Source organism: Oryctolagus cuniculus, chromosome 18 (genome assembly GCF_964237555.1).
Source record: "Oryctolagus cuniculus chromosome 18, mOryCun1.1, whole genome shotgun sequence".
In the NCBI taxonomy this organism is placed as follows: Eukaryota; Metazoa; Chordata; class Mammalia; order Lagomorpha; family Leporidae; genus Oryctolagus; species Oryctolagus cuniculus.
The window spans coordinates 16,177,407-16,192,806 of NC_091449.1; the positions used below are offsets into that span (position 1 = coordinate 16,177,407).

A 15,400-nucleotide genomic window follows, 5' to 3' on the forward strand; every position below is an offset into this window, starting at 1 on the left:
TAGACTGCTTGTGTCTGCGTCCTGCAGCCCAGCTCGCTCGGAAGGGCGGCAGTGAGTCCCGGCAGACAGCACAACCACGTTGGAATCAGACAGACCGGCTCAGCCACTCAGTAACCGGGACCTCAGGAGGCCCAACCCTCCCGCGGCTCCCCAAAGTGTCTATCACGGCCTCGTCTTCGTCACCTCCCTACCCTCCTCGCCTCTCGCTCTCGCCCCAGCCGCCGTGTTAATTCTAGGCTCGCCAAGCACACTCCCCCTTCTCCCCGGTCTACCAGGTGCCCCACGTCAGGTTCACACACGGCCCCCCGTCTACTTCCAGGTCACCCTGCCTGCCATTCTTCTAAATTGCAAAACCCCTTCCTTGGCACCTATCACCATCTACCCTGCCATGCGACTTGCTTGTTCTATGGATCTTCTATCTCCCCCTGCCACCCCAACTGCACCCAGACAGGTTCTGTCTGCTGCCTTCGCAGCGCGTATATTCATGGAGTAGATGCCTGTCGAGCTCACGTCTCTGGGCTCTATGGCCCCAAGTGTAATGTGAGAATTACAACCCGCCACGAGGTTGCTGAGACGATGCCAGGCAGCCAGAGCCCCTACTAGTAATGGCTTAGTTCCAGGTGCTAACAACCACTAAACCTGCCTCCTGCTAGTCTAGGGTTTTGAACAGACTGTCCTAATCCCACTCAGGTCCGTTTTGCTATTGTTACCATTATCTTCTCTGGTCTTCCTCCCCCATCAGACTAGGTGCCCCTGGAGGGGAGGGGGTCGGGTCACATGCCTTTGCACTGGCAAGCTTCCCCATCACTGGCTCAAGGCATTGGACCCTGGGACCTTTGTCCAGCCCCCTCCTCTAACCCCTGCTGGCCCCTCCCACCCATCCCAGGCTGAGTAGAGCATCTCACATGGCTTCCTTCAGCGCTGTCATAACACAAACTCCCAGTCCCTCCCATACCCAAACACCTGCCTCTGACCTGTACCTGCCACGCCCCACTCGGGTTTTGTTCTCCCGCCCCTCAGCCCCGCCCCTCCACTACCCCAACCCCGCAGCGGGCAGCTCCTCCCAGCTCATCCTCCCTCTTCCCTCCAGGTCTCGCCTCCCACTTTCTCATAGCCCCGCCCCCGCCCGGCCATGCACTGCCCCTCCCTCTGCCCCGCCCCCTCTCCTCAAGGCCCGCCCCCTCCCTTTCGCACGGGCCCAAGTCCTTCTCCAGCGCCTCCCTCTGCCCTGCCCCCTCTTTCTCTTAGCCCGCACCCGGCCCCGCCCCGCGCCCGGCTCCGCCCCTGCCCTGCAGGCCACGCCCCTCCCTCGCCGGCCACACCTCCTCCTGGAAGAGGCTCTGGCGGTTGCGCAGGCTGCGCAGCTTGCTCTGCTTTTCCTCGTGCTGCAGCTCCTCCGAGGGCGGCTCGAAGTAGCCAATGAGGTCCTGCAGGCTCAGGATGACGGCCTCGATGGGCAGCGCAGGGCCAGCCGGCGGCCCTGAGCCCCGGGGCTTCCCGCTGAAGCTGTCCAGGCCCCTGCAGGTAGAGCGGGGTGACTCAGTGGTCAGGCAGGGCAGGCCTTCCTGACACACCCATTCTACAGAGAGAGACACTGAGACCCAGAGAAGAAGGCCTTGGTCCAAGGTCACACAGCGGTCAAGGGGAGAGCGACTGGGCACAGGGGTCAGGGAAGCAGACGTCATGGCTGGGGAAATCCAAGGTCAGGGTGTGAAAGCCAGGAGATGACCAGACACGTGAGGTCAGAGGTCACAGTTGCGGGGTCAAGAGTACAGAGTTCAGCTGTTAGAGGTCAGGGGTGTGTGTGTTCAGCAAGGGGTCAGAGTCTAGAGATTAAAGCAGTCAGGTGCGTGAACGCCATGGGTGGGTGGGCGGGCGGGGGCTCACTTGATGAACTGATTGTACAGGCCGGCAGTGCTGTGGATCATGCGGGCAGCCTGGGACTCCTCCTGCTGGCAGCGGGTCAGGAACAGTGCATCGTCCATGTGGCCCTCCTGGTGCAGAATGGCCTGGGAGCGGGGGGCACATGGAGGTCAGGAGGGGACCGGCCACCCGCGGCTGGCCCACTCCCCAGAATCTCCGCCAGTCTCCTCCATCTTTCCTTCTTTCTCTGCCACCTTTGCCTCCATCCCTGTGCCTGGTTATCTTGGTCTCCGTCTCCGTCTCTCTGTCCTCTCTCCGTCTCTCCGTGATTCTCTCTCGTCTATTTTTGTGTCTCTCTCCTTCTCTCTCTCCAACAACAGGCAGCCTAGGAGCCCTGTGACCGTGAGTCGGGACAGCTTCCTGTCCTGCTCAAACTCTCTCTCTCTCTCTCTTTTTTTTTTTTTTTTTACAGGCAGAGTGGAGAGAGAGAGAGAGAGAGAGAGAGAGAGAGAGAGAGAGAGAAAGGTCTTCCTTTACCGTTGGTTCACCCTCAGCACCGCGCTGATCCAAAGCCAGGAGCCAGGTACTTCTCCTGGTCTCCCATGGGGTGCAGGGCCCAAGCACTTGGGCCATCCTCCACTGCACTCCCGGGCCACAGCAGAGAGCTGGCCTGGAAGAGGGGCAACCGGAACAGAATCCGGCACCCCAACCAGGACTAGAACCCGGGATGCCAGCGCCACAGGCGGAGGATTAGCCTATTGAGCTGCGGCGCCGGCCTCAAACTCTCTTGTGGTTCCATCTCACTCAGGTTAAGACCCTCCAGGGTCTATGCCCACCCCTCTCTGCCCTTGTCTCACCACGGGCCCCTCACTCACTCTGCTCCAGCCACACTGGTTCTTCTTTCTGATATTGCAACAAATCAAGCTCATTCCAACTCAGGGCCTTTGCACACTGTCTTCCCTCTGTCAGAAGTAGCTTCCCTGCCCCTGCATTGTATATCTGTGAGCTTCATTACAGGCAGTTTATTGACTGTCTCTGCACACACGAGGAGGGCAGGAAACAGGCAGGAAACAGCTCACCTGTTACACACACACACACACACACACACACATCCAGGACAACCTGGGTACTTAGTAATTGTTGAACATTACTCGCAGTCTGTCACTATGTTTGTTTCTGTCTTTATTCTTCCATCTCCATGTCTGTCAGTCTCTGCTTTTCCTGTCTCTATGTTTCTGCCCCCCTCTTTCTTCTTTCCCATGTCTCTGTCTTTTCCTCATCCCATCCTCACAGTTCCGAAGGCTGAACATGGCCCTCCCCCACCCCGCCAGCCGCCCACCTTCTTCTTCAGCACGCCCAGCCGCAGGGCCTTGGGGTCAGGGGCGGCGTAGGTGAGCCACAGGCCCGAGGCCACGTGCTGCACAAAGCACAGCGACTCCCCGTACTTGATCTCAGGCGGGCCCATGCCCTCCACGTCTCGCTTGGGGGCCGTGTCCAGCTTCTCCTGCAGGGGCAGGGGGCAGAGGTCAGCCTCCCCTGCCTGGGCCTTTTATGGGAAATCCCCACAGTGAGATGGAGGTGTGGGATGTGGGGTGTGTGGAGGGGAGGAGTCAGGGCTTCAGGTGGGGGAGGGTGCCCGGAACCCCGCCGACCTTGGAGACACGGAAACAGAAGGAGGTGGCCTTGGTGTGGGCCTTGCAGGCATCGACCACCACCAGGCCCTGGTCCTCGGTGAGCGCCAGGTACCGTCCGGTGGTGACATGCCGGATCCGCAGTGGCTGGCCCCAGCGCAGGTGGCTTCCACTCCAGCTGCGGAGGTGAAGTACCAGAGGAGTCAGAGGACCCCCGAGTCCTCCCATGGACATCACAGCTTTGCTCCAGAACTCCTCACACCTCCAACTCTCTTCCAGGGCCCACCAGACCTTCCTCGGCCCCCCCAAATCCTTCTTAGGAGCTCCAGTGTTCCTCTCTCAGATCCTCACATCTCCAGGGCCCCCGGTTCATCTAGACGCCTGCACAGCTCCACTCTGGACCCCCTGATGTCTCCCTCAAAGACCCCCACCCTCCCGAGACCTCCTTCCCTCCACCATCCCAGGGTCCCCGGGGACCTTCCTCTCTGGGGCTCCCCGAAGTGTCACTCAAATCCTCCAATCTCCTTCTCAGACCTTCCTTCAAGACCCCTCCCAGCAGCCCCCTCCCCACCCCATCCCCCAGCCCAGCCCCCAGCGCACCTGATTCTCAGGGGTTCCAGCCTCCAGAGGGAGCGGGCGTGCGTGCACACGGCTCCCCCCTCGTAGTAGACGAGCCTGGGAACACAGAGGGGCGGGGGAGAGGGAGGGTGGGGAGTCGGGCTCCGCCCCTCCAGAACCTGGTCCCTGCCCACTCGGGCCACGCCCACCTCTAAACCACCGGCCCGCTTGCGCCAAGCCCAGACCTGCGCTGGTCGTCGCTGTCAGCAGCAGAAATAGTCAAGCACTCGTCCATGTGTCCGTGGAAGAGGCGGAGGACGTGGCCCCCCGTCACGTAGCCTGGGGAGGCGCAAGGGAAGGAGGCCATAAGGAGGCTGGGCCCACGGAGGCCCAGGAGCCAGGGTGGGGTCCAGGGGCCCTGGCTCTCCCTTGTGGGTGGCTGGGGGTTAACCTGAGGGGCTGCAGTTGGAGATCTGAATCCAGGGTTTGAAATAGTCGTGTTAGGTCTGGGCCAAGGTGGAGGCATGAGCTGGGGATCTGGGGTTAGGGACCTAAACTTGGGGGGTCTGGATGTGCAGGGGTGAGGATAGCAGGCTGGGAGGCTGTGCTTGAAGGTGCTGAGTTTGTGCTTCTGAGATATCAAGTGGAGACTTGGAAGTCTGAGGCTGGTGGCCTCGAGTCTGGGGTCCGAGGTTTGAGTTTGGGGGTCTGGGTTTGTGGGGCTAATGTCGCCGTCTCCACTCATGGTCTGAGGGAGAAGCCCCACAGGTGAGGTTCTAAGGCTGGGATCTGAGTTTAGGGCGCTGACCTCCGGGGCCTGAGCTTGGAGTGAGAGGATTGGGGACTGACACTCCGGGAGTCTGACACTGCCTTTCGGGTCGGGGGATCTGGGCTCCAGGGTTCTGATCAGTGGGACATAATCTGGGGGCCTAGTCTGAGGGTCCATCCAGAAGCAACACTGGGGGGTCTGTTTGAGGGTCTCAGTGCAGGGGCCAGCGGCATGGGGCCCTTACCCTCTTCACAGCAGGAGCAGATGGGGTTCATGTTCCACAGGGTCTGCATGAAGGAGGCATCAACCTGGAGCTCCCCACTGGCCGTCGACAGGTGCTGGGGGCCAGCAGCATGAGGCAGTCAGAGATGATGGTGGGGTGACAACAGTCCCAGAAATCGGGGGGGACACCAGGAAACCACAGATGGGACACAGGAAATGGGAGGTCACAGGTCAGGAAATGGAGATCGAGTCAGGAAATGGGGGTTCAGAAACTGGGACATTAGATGTCAGAGGCCAGGAAAGTGGGCGCTGGGATTTTAGGGGACGGAACCCCCAGCCAGGCGAACCACGAGGAGGAGGTGGGGGCTGACGTAGTGCAGCCCCCAGCCCTGGAGCAGGTGGGGCTGCTCACCAGGTAGCGCTCGGAGGAGACGCTGACAAGGATGAGGTCGTCCCCGACGCGGACCTTCTCTCCTTCCGATCTCTGCTTGGAGGCTGGGTGCATGGTCCACCAACAGGCCTCTCCTGGGGTGTGGTGGGGGGACGTCAGGGGGCTCTGGCCCACACAGCCCCAGCCACAGCCCCGCCCCGGGCGCTTGGCTAGATGATGTTGCCACCACCCACTCTCTGCCCGACGGGTGCCCATTCCTGCCCGCCCCTGGGGAGTCCTGCCCGCCCCTGGGGAGTCCTGCCCGCCCCTGGGGAGTCCTGCAGACCTGACCCCTGCCCGTGGGCTCTCCGCCACACCCTTGCAGCCCCAGCACCTGTTGCATCCTCCTGCAGTCCCACGTCAAAAGCCAGCTTGTCAGTCATGGAGCGGGAGGTCGTGAGGCAGCTCAGGTACTAAGGTTGGAGAGGGAGGTCAGCTTCCTCTGGCTGCCCAGCCCCTGCCCACGTGCCCACCTTGCCCCCTAGCCCAGGCACTCACCATGCGGCTGTGTGCATGCCGGAGCAGGATGGCATGGCCATACAGGAGTGTCCTGTGTCCCCCGCCCTGGGATGACTGTGGGGGTGGGGGAAGGGCACACAGTCAACACAGACCCCAGACTCCCAAACTCCTGAGACCCCCGGCCTGTTCCCAGGCGATGGTGTGCGCCCCCACACGATACCATGCTCAGGCCTGGAGGGAAGGAAGCTCAGTTCAGACCCTCACCAGCTGCCTTGCCTCAGTTTCCCCCTCCATGGAAGCCAGGGCCTACAGACGGGGTGCTCAAAATTCCCAGGGGGCCACTCTGTCCTCCCTGCCTCCTTCACCTTGTTGACCAGGCCCCAAAGTCATGCAGGGAACATGACCCCATCTCCCAGGAGCCTGGGACTCTCAGAGGAGCCGCACTGCCTTGTGTTCCGCAGCCCTCGGCCCCCTCTGAGCTGCGGCTGGGGTGCCCTGGGAGAGTCCTGGCAGTTGTCAAATAGGTGAGCATCACCCACAGTGAGGTGACCTGGGCTGACTCTCGGCCCTTCTGGGGGCGGGGGTACGTCCGGCTGCATGACGCCCTCATGCCTCCCACCACAGCTGCCACATGCCCATGCTCGGGGGGGCCATGTGATAGGACCTCGGGATCACATGGCAGACCCGCTCCTGGACCGGAGGGGTCCTACACTGGGGGGGATGGGAGGACCCATGCGTAGAGGAGCTGGGGTCAGGGTCGGGTCAGGGTCGGAGGGAAGGAGTGAACAGCAGGCAGGGGGGAACGGGGGCTCAGAAGCCCCTACCCCCTTCCTTCCTGCCTGCCTGCCTGGCCTGTTCTGGGCTCCACAGCCCCTGACGGTGGGGTGGGGGAGAACCCCCAGCCCCAGTGTGCAGGGTGTGGGCCCGAGAGGCGGGCCTGGGGTCAGGAGGCATGGGAAGGACAGAGGACACCCAAGGCCAGACCTACCCACTTATCCAAATTGAGGGCCTGTGTGGGCGGGGCGAGAGAGGAAGAAGAGCAGATGGTGAGCCAGCCCCCAAACCCCCCCGCCCAGCCCGGCCCCGAGCCCCACCCCCCGGGGTCCTCACCTCCACGCCAGCCTCCACGGTGTTGGCCAGCATCTCCTGCAGGGCGCGGACCGACAGGGACTGCTCCAGGGTGAAGCAGCAGATGGCCAGGTCGGGGGGCACATTCTGAGGAGACGGGGTAGGAAGGGGAAGCCTGAGGACCCCTGACGGCCCTTCCCTGGCCCGCTTCCTCCCTCAGTCTGAAAACCCGTGCCCCCACCCCAACCAAGCCCCACAAGAATCCCCTGCCCTCTGCCGCCACCCTCAGACACACTGACTCTGCGCCCACATCCCACAAACACCTCTTCATGCCTCCCCCCTCAGACACCTCCACAGAAGCTTCCATGCCACCCTCCTGCCCGAGCCCCCTGTGTCCCGCCCCATTTCCTGGGCACCCTCAGCCTCCCCTGTCAGACATGCTATGCCTCCGCTGGAGATAACCCCACAAGCCCCGAGGAAGCCCACCCCCTGCCCTCAGCATAGGACGGCTCTAGTTCCTACCTCTACCCTCAAGCACCCATGAACCTCTGCTTCACAGCCACAGGGGGGTCTCACTTGATGCCCCCCCATCTCTGACACGGGCTCGGTCAGCTCGTCCCCCCGTGCATTCCGGGTCCCTTCCCTGTCAGCCCTGCCGTCCACCCAGGCTCCTCCCTCTGCCTCTCAGCCAGCCCCCTCCTAGCGCCCCCACCCCAGCCCTTTCACCTTGGGCCCAAGGCCTGCTGCCCCCTCAGCTTCCAGCTCCACCCCAGACCCAAGTCTCAGCCCCTCAGAGCCTCTTCCCCTAGACAGCTGCAATCCAGGACCCTCAAGCCGCCACACCCCTCAGGTGGCCTACGCCCCCCCACACCTCAGGCACCAGCCCCTCCCCAAGAGCCCCCCTCAATGCCCGCCCGGCCCCTCCCTCCAGCGCACCCCTCAGCACCCTCCCTGTCAGCACCCCCTCAGACGCCCTGCCCGCGGCCCCGCCCCCACCCCCCCACCCCCCCACCCCCGCCGCGCAGGCGCAGACCTGGGCGTTGCTGGTGGGCTCCAGGAAGCAGAGGCGGTTGCCGAAGCCCTCGGCGGCCAGGCACAGCTTCAGCTGCTCCTTGAGGACGGTGGCGCTGCACTGCAGGACCACCTCGTCGTCCTGGGGACGCACGGAAGGCTCTGGTCACGGCCGGACTCTGCAAACCCACCGCCGCTAGCCCGCCCTTCTCCTTGGGGACAGAGAGTGACCAGGACAGCGACTGGGACAGTGGTTAGGAGGCCACCTGGGACGCCCCCGTCCCGTACTGAGTGCCCGGGTTCCAGTCCCAGCTCTGCTTCCGATCCAGCTTCCTGCTGGGAGGCAGCAGGTGATGGCTGAGGTACCTGGGTCCTTGCCACCCTCGTGGAAGACCTGGGCTGGGTATTTTTGGTCTCTGTCTCTCTCCCTCCTTCCTTCCCTCTCAAATAAAAAAAAAAAAAATTCTTTTTAAATTAGTGACCAGTAATACCGGCCCGCACAAGCCTGCAGGGGTCATAGCTGAGCCGGCTGCCCAGTGCTGACATCCCTGTGAGCCAAGAGCCAGCATCTCTCCACGGGGAAACACTCCAGGAGGGATGCTGGCTGCCCCAGGCACACAGCTGGTAAGAGGAGGAGCTAGGATTTGAACTCGGGTGCAGCTGCTCCGGAGGCCTCCCAGGTGGAGTCTGATCACTGCGGGGAGCAGAAGCAGAGCGCCAAGTGAAATCGCGAAGCTCCCCCGGCTCTAACTCTAATTGCTCCTCTTCGGCGTGTGTTGCTTTAAGAACAGCCTCATGTATGCACCTGAGCCCCAGCGGGAGGGGACCCCTGGGGAGAGCTGGCTGAGGACGGTGACCCAGCTGACATGTCCAGTCAGTACTCTGATTGCTGACCCAGATCACCGCCCTGTGGCTTTGTAGGAGACCGCCCCGACTTTAGGAAGCGCACACTGAAGTATTTGGGGGCTAAGGACACCAAACCTACAGTTCTCTCCCCGGGCAGCTTAGGAAAAGTGTGTGGAGAGAGAGAGAGAAAAGATAACTGGATGTCACTGCACCTTAACATTTGGAGAAAGTGGCTGAAGGCAGGAAAGGAGTGCTTTGAATTTACCTTGGCTCTTTTTATGAAGGTTGGAAATTATTTCAAAATTATAAATGACATTTTGAAATCAAATAAAAGTACTTTCTGTGTGCCGGTCCCTTTCCAAAAACTTGACATGCACTGATTCATTTAGTCCTATGAGGTTACGTGACCGGGAGGGTGCCTTGGGCAAGGTCACACTGCTGGACTTGAATTCCAGTGCCGTGACTCCGTTCACCACACTCTTAGAACTGCAGATCATAGCCGGCGCCGCGGCTCACTAGGCTAATCCTCCGCCTAGCGGCGCCGGCACACTGGGTTCTAGTCCCGGTCGGGGCGCCGGATTCTGTCCCGGTTGCCCCTCTTCCAGGCCAGCTCTCTGCTGTGGCCAGGGAGTGCAGTGGAGGATGGCCCAGGTGCTTGGGCCCTGCACCCCATGGGAGACCAGGAAAAGCACCTGGCTCCTGGCTCCTGCCATTGGATCAGCACGGTGCGCCGGCCGCAGCGCGCCAGCCGCGGCGGCCATTGGAGGGTGAACCAAAGGCAAAGGAAGACCTTTCTCTCTGTCTCTCTCTCTCTCACTGTCCACTCTGCCTGTCAAAAAAAAAAAAAAAAAAAGAACTGCAGATCATCTCCAAATAGACGAGTCCTTCAGAGTTGGTGGGGAATCCATTACAGGCTAAGTTTATTTTGGTGGGAACATTTTGAAATCTGTGCACACTTGTACAATATGCATCTCCACAAGCTCTTTGAGACCTCCCTTATGAATGAACTTCAAAATAAACGAATCTTCATGGAATTTTCCAGAACTTTTGGACGTACCCTCGTACTACCATCGTAGCCCACATTTGAAACCCATAACTAATTATGAAAGCACCGGAGACAGGGGACAGGCAGCGTGCTTCCTGTTGCTCACGGGGACCCTGCTCTGAGCCGCTGAGCACAGCAGTGGGGAAACAGGTTAGGTGACCTGCCCAAAGTCACAAGTCTCCAGCCTTCCGAGCACAGCCCACGGACATGTCCCCATCCTGGGCGCTGGCCCGCACAAGCCCACTGCACACCACAGGCAGCCTGAGGAGGGACAGAGGCACCCCCGGATGGCAGGAGCCCCAGCACTGCTGTGTCCCCTGACCCTTGACCCTGACATCCTGGCACATACCTGACACTGAGGAGGGTGCTTCAGAGTCCACGGAAGGAGTGGGCATTTAGTGGTTAAGATGCCCACCTCCCATGCTGCAGTGCGTGGGTTCGATTCTCAGCTCGGGCTCCTGACTCCAGCTTCCCGCCAATGGAGACCCCAGGAGGCAGCAGTGATAGGTCAAGTCATTGGGGCCCTACCTCCACCCTGGTGGCCTTTGGGGAGCAAAGTAGTGAATGGGAGCCAGTGTGCTCTCTCTCCCCCACCTCATAAATAAATGCAGAGTTTTTAAGAGTTCAGTTGAGTTAAAAGATGATGTGCATTCTCCTTGGATTGGTTGGCAATGCCTCCTACCTACCCACAGTCATCGTGCAGCTGGCATTTATTAAGCCTCTCCTGGGGCCGGGCCTTGTGTTCAGGGCTTACACCCATTCAACAGACACTAGCCGAGCATCCTGCTACGTGCCAGGCCCTGATCTACGCAATGAATAGACAGCAGCGAATAACGTAGACAAAAGTCCCAGCCCTCAGGGGCTGATGCCTTTGCAGCAGAGACAGGCACCGGACAGGTGAATAAATACATAATTTCAATGTCAGTGATAAGTGTTATGGAAAAAATAACCCAGGGTGATGTAAGAGAGTGGCTTTGTGGAGGGAGGGATGACATCAGCGAGGGGTGAAGTGACAGCCTCTCCAAGGAGGTGACATTTGAGCTGAGCCTAGTCCAAATAACGATGAGGAATCAGGCCTGCTCCTCTGTGTGTGTGTGGGGGGGGGGAGAATGTTCCAGAAAAAGGGGCAGCCTGCAAAGAGGCTGAGGCTGGAGGGTGCTGGGGGTGTTGAGGAACAGAAAGGGAGACAGCGTGGTGGTGGTGGCAGAAGAGGGGTGCAGTGGGAGGAAATGAGGCGAGAGAGACACTTGCATGGGCCCCTCAACTTGGACATATTATTGGTCCCATTTTTCCAGATGAGGCAACTGAGATGGGGGAGGGTGGGGAAGAATCAGTTTCCTCAAGGTTTGGAAACAAATGAAAGACAAAGCCAGGATGCAGACCAGAGACAGGACCGAATCCTAAAGACAAATTCTCAGACTCCTGTACCAGAGTGCTGCTCCAGTCCTCCCCCACCACCGCCGCCGCCGCTGCCAGGTGTAGCCGATCTGAGAGCAGCAGGGAGTGCATGCTGTTAACCGGACCCCCAGAGTTTCTGACCTGGGTCAGCCTCTGAGAAACCCCAGCCTCAGCAGTCTGGGGGGAGGGGTTGCTTAAAAAATTAAATACAGCAAGGACAGAAAATAGCAACATGCCAGTCATGCTCCCAGGGCTGTCTGCATTTTGTGAAACTTTTCAGTGGGCACTTGGGGAGTGAACCAGCAGACAGACAAGATCGATCGCTCTCTCTCTCTCTTTCTCTTTCTCAAATAATTTTTAAAAATAAGTTTGCTAGTATTCAAGGGATTGGCCGTAACAGCAAAAATTGTAGACAAGTCACATGTCCACCAGCAGGTGAACTGATAGACAAATTGAGGGACAGTCACACAAAGGAATGTCCTCAGAAACAGAAAGGAATGGACTCTCAGAACATGCTACCTGGAGGCCGGTGCTTTGGCGCAGCAGGTTAAAGCCCTGGCCTGAAGCGCCAGCATCCCATATGGGCACTGGTTCTAGTCCCAGTTGCTCCACTTCCAATCCAGCTCTCTGCTATGGCCTGGGAAAGCAGTAGAAGATGGCCCAAGTCCTTGTGCCCCTGCACCCACGTGGAAGACCCAGAAGAAGCTCCTGGCTTCTGGCTTCGGATCAGCACAGCTCAGGCCGTTGCGGCCATCTGGGGAGTGAACTAGTGGATGGAAGACCTCTCTCTCTCTGCCTCTCCTTCTCTCTGTGTGTAACTCTGACTGTCAAATAAATAAATAAAATCTTTAAAAAAAAAAAAAACATGCTACCTGGATGAATGTCAGAAATATCACACGGGCTCAAGCACTTGGGCTGTCTTCCACTGCTTTCCCAGACCCTTAGCAGGGAGCTGGATCAGAAAGGGAGCAGCTAGGACACAAACTGGCGCCCATATGGGATGCTCATGCCACAGGCGTAGACTTAACCTACTACACCACAGCACCGGCCCCATAAATATTACATTGAGCAAAAGAAGAAAGACACATTTAAACACACAGACTAAGTTTATTTTGGTGCAAAAAAAAATGTTTTGAAATCCATGCCTTGGTTTTTCATAAAACACATTTCACATAAACTTTTTGAAGATCCCTCGCATGCATGAATTTTAGAAGTTTTGCACCAAAACAAACATGTTCTAATTCCATTTTCTATGGACTCTTTGAAGTCCTCTCAGTGTATCCAAAGCGCTAGAAGTCTCTGGCAGAGTGAATAATGACTCAATGCCGGGTGTAGGGCGACCATTGCAATGACACGGAAGAATTTCCGGCTGAAGGAGACTGCTCTATGCCTTGATCACCATAGCAGTTGCACGGGTGCGTACAACTTGAACTATAACACCTAAAACAGGTACAATTTGCTGCATGTCCATTACGTCTCCACAAGGCTGAATTTGCAGACTGTCCATTCACATGAGCACGTAGCGGTTGGCAGTACAGAGTATGCTCCCTATGGGTGGAGTGTGGCCCAAAAAGGCTGAGACAGTCGCTACAGAACCTCAGTAACATTCAGGAAAAAAAATGGACCCCAGCTGGGGCCCAGGGGTGCCAGAGCCAAACCTCTGGGACCCCCTCAAGCTCCCCCCGCAAGTCAGGGCTCCGCTCTCCAGCGAAAGCAGAGGGGCTGGGCCGGAGGGCGTCCAGAGATGCCACTTCCTGGCCTTGACCTTGGGCAAGGGGTTCTACCCCTGGGTCCTTCTTTCTCTCAGCTCTCCCAGGGAGATAAAGATAGGGCCCTACCTCAGAAGATAGGGCAGCAAGGGTATAATTAGATGCCCCAGGAGGCTGGGGCCCTGGGCACAGGGCCTGGCGGCCGTGACTGTGGTCTTATTAGGGCCGGGGAAGGTCCAAGCCCAGCCCATGGTGCCTGCTAAGGGGCTCAGGCCAGGCAAGAGTCCCTCCTGCGGGTGGCCTCCCGTCCAGCTGTCCCCATCCTTCACTCCCGCCCCAGCTGTTTGTTCCTCCCTCCCCGGAAACCAGACCCGGCTAGCCCAGGTCCTATTCTGGGTCCGGAATGCTGACGCAGCATTTTCTGTGTGGACTCAGGGCCGGTGCAGGGTCAGCAGACCTGGCCCAGAGGAAAGAACATCCCCTCCCATGCCCAGCTAAGCCACTGAGAGAGAGGGAGGTGGGAAGGGCTGGGAGAGGAGCAGCCCCTCCCTCTCCGTCCCCTCCCTGCCCAGGCCCCAGAAAAGAGGGCTATTCTGGGAGGGACACCTGTTGCTCCCATTCCCAACCCTGCCCCCCACTGGGGACCAGAGAAGCAGGGAGAGACGGAGGGAGACGGTGAAGTGCAGGGGGCCGGAAGCCAGGGCACACAGACAGAGACTCCCAAAGAAATGGACAAGGAGAGTCACAGCACAGAGACCCTCACAGGCCAACAGCGGCCACATGTCATCCTCTTCCCCTAAACCAAGGGGGAAAGAAAGACCCAGAACCTGAGGGACACTCCCTCCCCCAGAGACCCTCATGGGCTGGGAGTTGAAAGGAGTTGTGTCCTCCAGCCCACCCCAGCCCCCTTCCCAAGAATTTAAATAGGTCAGAGTCTGGAGCAAGGAGAGAATTAGGGCTGGGTGGGGGTGGCGGGATGGCTAAATTAAGCCCAGGAATTAGAGCCACCTTCCCCAAGTGCCTGCTTCCAGGGTGGTGGCAGGGGTGCTCCTCCAGCGGCCCCACTTGCCAGCAACAAATCGGTAATGTCGGCAGGAAGGGCAGCTGGAAACCCCCTCCCCACACTGCAGCCCCCAATCCTGCTAGTTCTCTGCAGGGAGAAAGCCGGAGGAGGCTCCAAGACACAGGGATACAGCGTGACAGCCACCCAAGGTGACAAAGGGGGCGACCTCGACCCTCAGAGACCATCAGCAAGCAGGGCAGAGACCGAGAAAAAGCCACCGAGACCCCTGACCCACAGACACGCACCGTCCGCAGGAACTGGACTTCGTCCTCGCCCTCTCCTCCGTCACCCATGATGTCGAGGCCCGCGGGACCCGGGCTGAGGTCGGGGGGGTAGTGAGAAGAGGCCGCAGGCTGGACAGGTGGGCTGGGGGCGGGCTGGGGTCGGAGACCTCTGGGGACGCCGGAGGCACCGGCAGGGTAGATGGAACTGCGAGGAAGACACGCGTGCTGGACAGGGAAGGAAGGAAGTCCCCGCCCTAAAACCCCCATTGGGCCAGGGCACGCAGGCCGCGCCCCTCGTCGGAGCCCCGCCCACAGGCCCCGCGCCGGGGCTCAGGTCTTCGCAGCCGGGGGCCTGGGAGCCCAGTGTGGCCGGCCGTTGAGTTTTCTCCCCATTTGCTACTCCCGCTGGTTACCACACAGCGGGGCCCGGATGTGCACCAAGAAGATCCCACAGCAGCACGAGGTGATTGAAAGCAGTAACTCCGAGCCACATCAGCTTAGGCCGGGCTCCCCTGGGTCAGTTGAGACTAGTTACTCTCCGACCTCATTTCCCGGTCTGGTAGGGGAGCTATGATCGTGCCCACCACACAGGGTTGTTGAGTGAAACGAGATATTGTGCTTTCTGCATTTGCAACAGTGCCTGTGCAGAGTCACGGTTGTACCAGGCATTGCAATTTTTATTGGCATTATGAAAAGCTGCCTAACGAGACTGGAAGAACCGCCACAAGTGCTGTTTTGTGCACCTGTTGCATTTCAGGTGCCTTCATTTAGTAGTTCTCACAGCAATCCTGCTATCATTCCTGTGGTTGAGAGGAAACTATAAAAATAAACAATATCCTGCTCGGGACAATCAGTGCCCACCTTACAGACAGGCGATCTCAGCACAGACAGGTGGAGAGACTTGCCCAAGGTCACACGGCAGGGAGGGGGTGCTTTGAACCCAGCAACAGGGTTGCTAACCATTAAGCTTTTTTTTTTTTTTTTTTTTTTTTTTTTTTTTTTTTTTTTGGACAGGCAGAGTGGACAGTGAGAGAGAGAGACAGAGAGAAAGGTCTTCCTTTGCCGTTGGTTCACCCTCCAATGGCCACCGCGGCTGGCGTGCTG

At 59.1% G+C, this 15,400-nt stretch overlaps 1 protein-coding gene across 2 annotated transcripts in view; it reads right to left on the minus strand.

Annotated features, from left to right (window-relative positions):
• Nucleotides 1–14,958, minus strand: part of RYR1 (ryanodine receptor 1) — a 108,320-nt gene extending 93,362 nt beyond the window's left edge. The window contains exons 1-13 of one of the 2 annotated variants that reach the window (XM_070061820.1): nucleotides 14,318–14,517; nucleotides 8,034–8,153; nucleotides 7,043–7,147; nucleotides 5,972–6,046; nucleotides 5,808–5,886; nucleotides 5,456–5,568; nucleotides 5,066–5,159; nucleotides 4,298–4,391; nucleotides 4,095–4,169; nucleotides 3,516–3,672; nucleotides 3,203–3,367; nucleotides 1,888–2,009; nucleotides 1,323–1,518 (exon numbers count right to left, since the gene is read on the minus strand). In XM_070061820.1, coding sequence (XP_069917921.1) covers nucleotides 1,323–1,518; nucleotides 1,888–2,009; nucleotides 3,203–3,367; nucleotides 3,516–3,672; nucleotides 4,095–4,169; nucleotides 4,298–4,391; nucleotides 5,066–5,159; nucleotides 5,456–5,568; nucleotides 5,808–5,886; nucleotides 5,972–6,046; nucleotides 7,043–7,147; nucleotides 8,034–8,153; nucleotides 14,318–14,365 — 1,443 coding nt within the window. In that variant the 5' untranslated portion in view covers nucleotides 14,366–14,517. 2 annotated transcript variants of the gene reach the window in all.
• Between the last annotated feature and the right edge of the window lie 442 nt (nucleotides 14,959–15,400).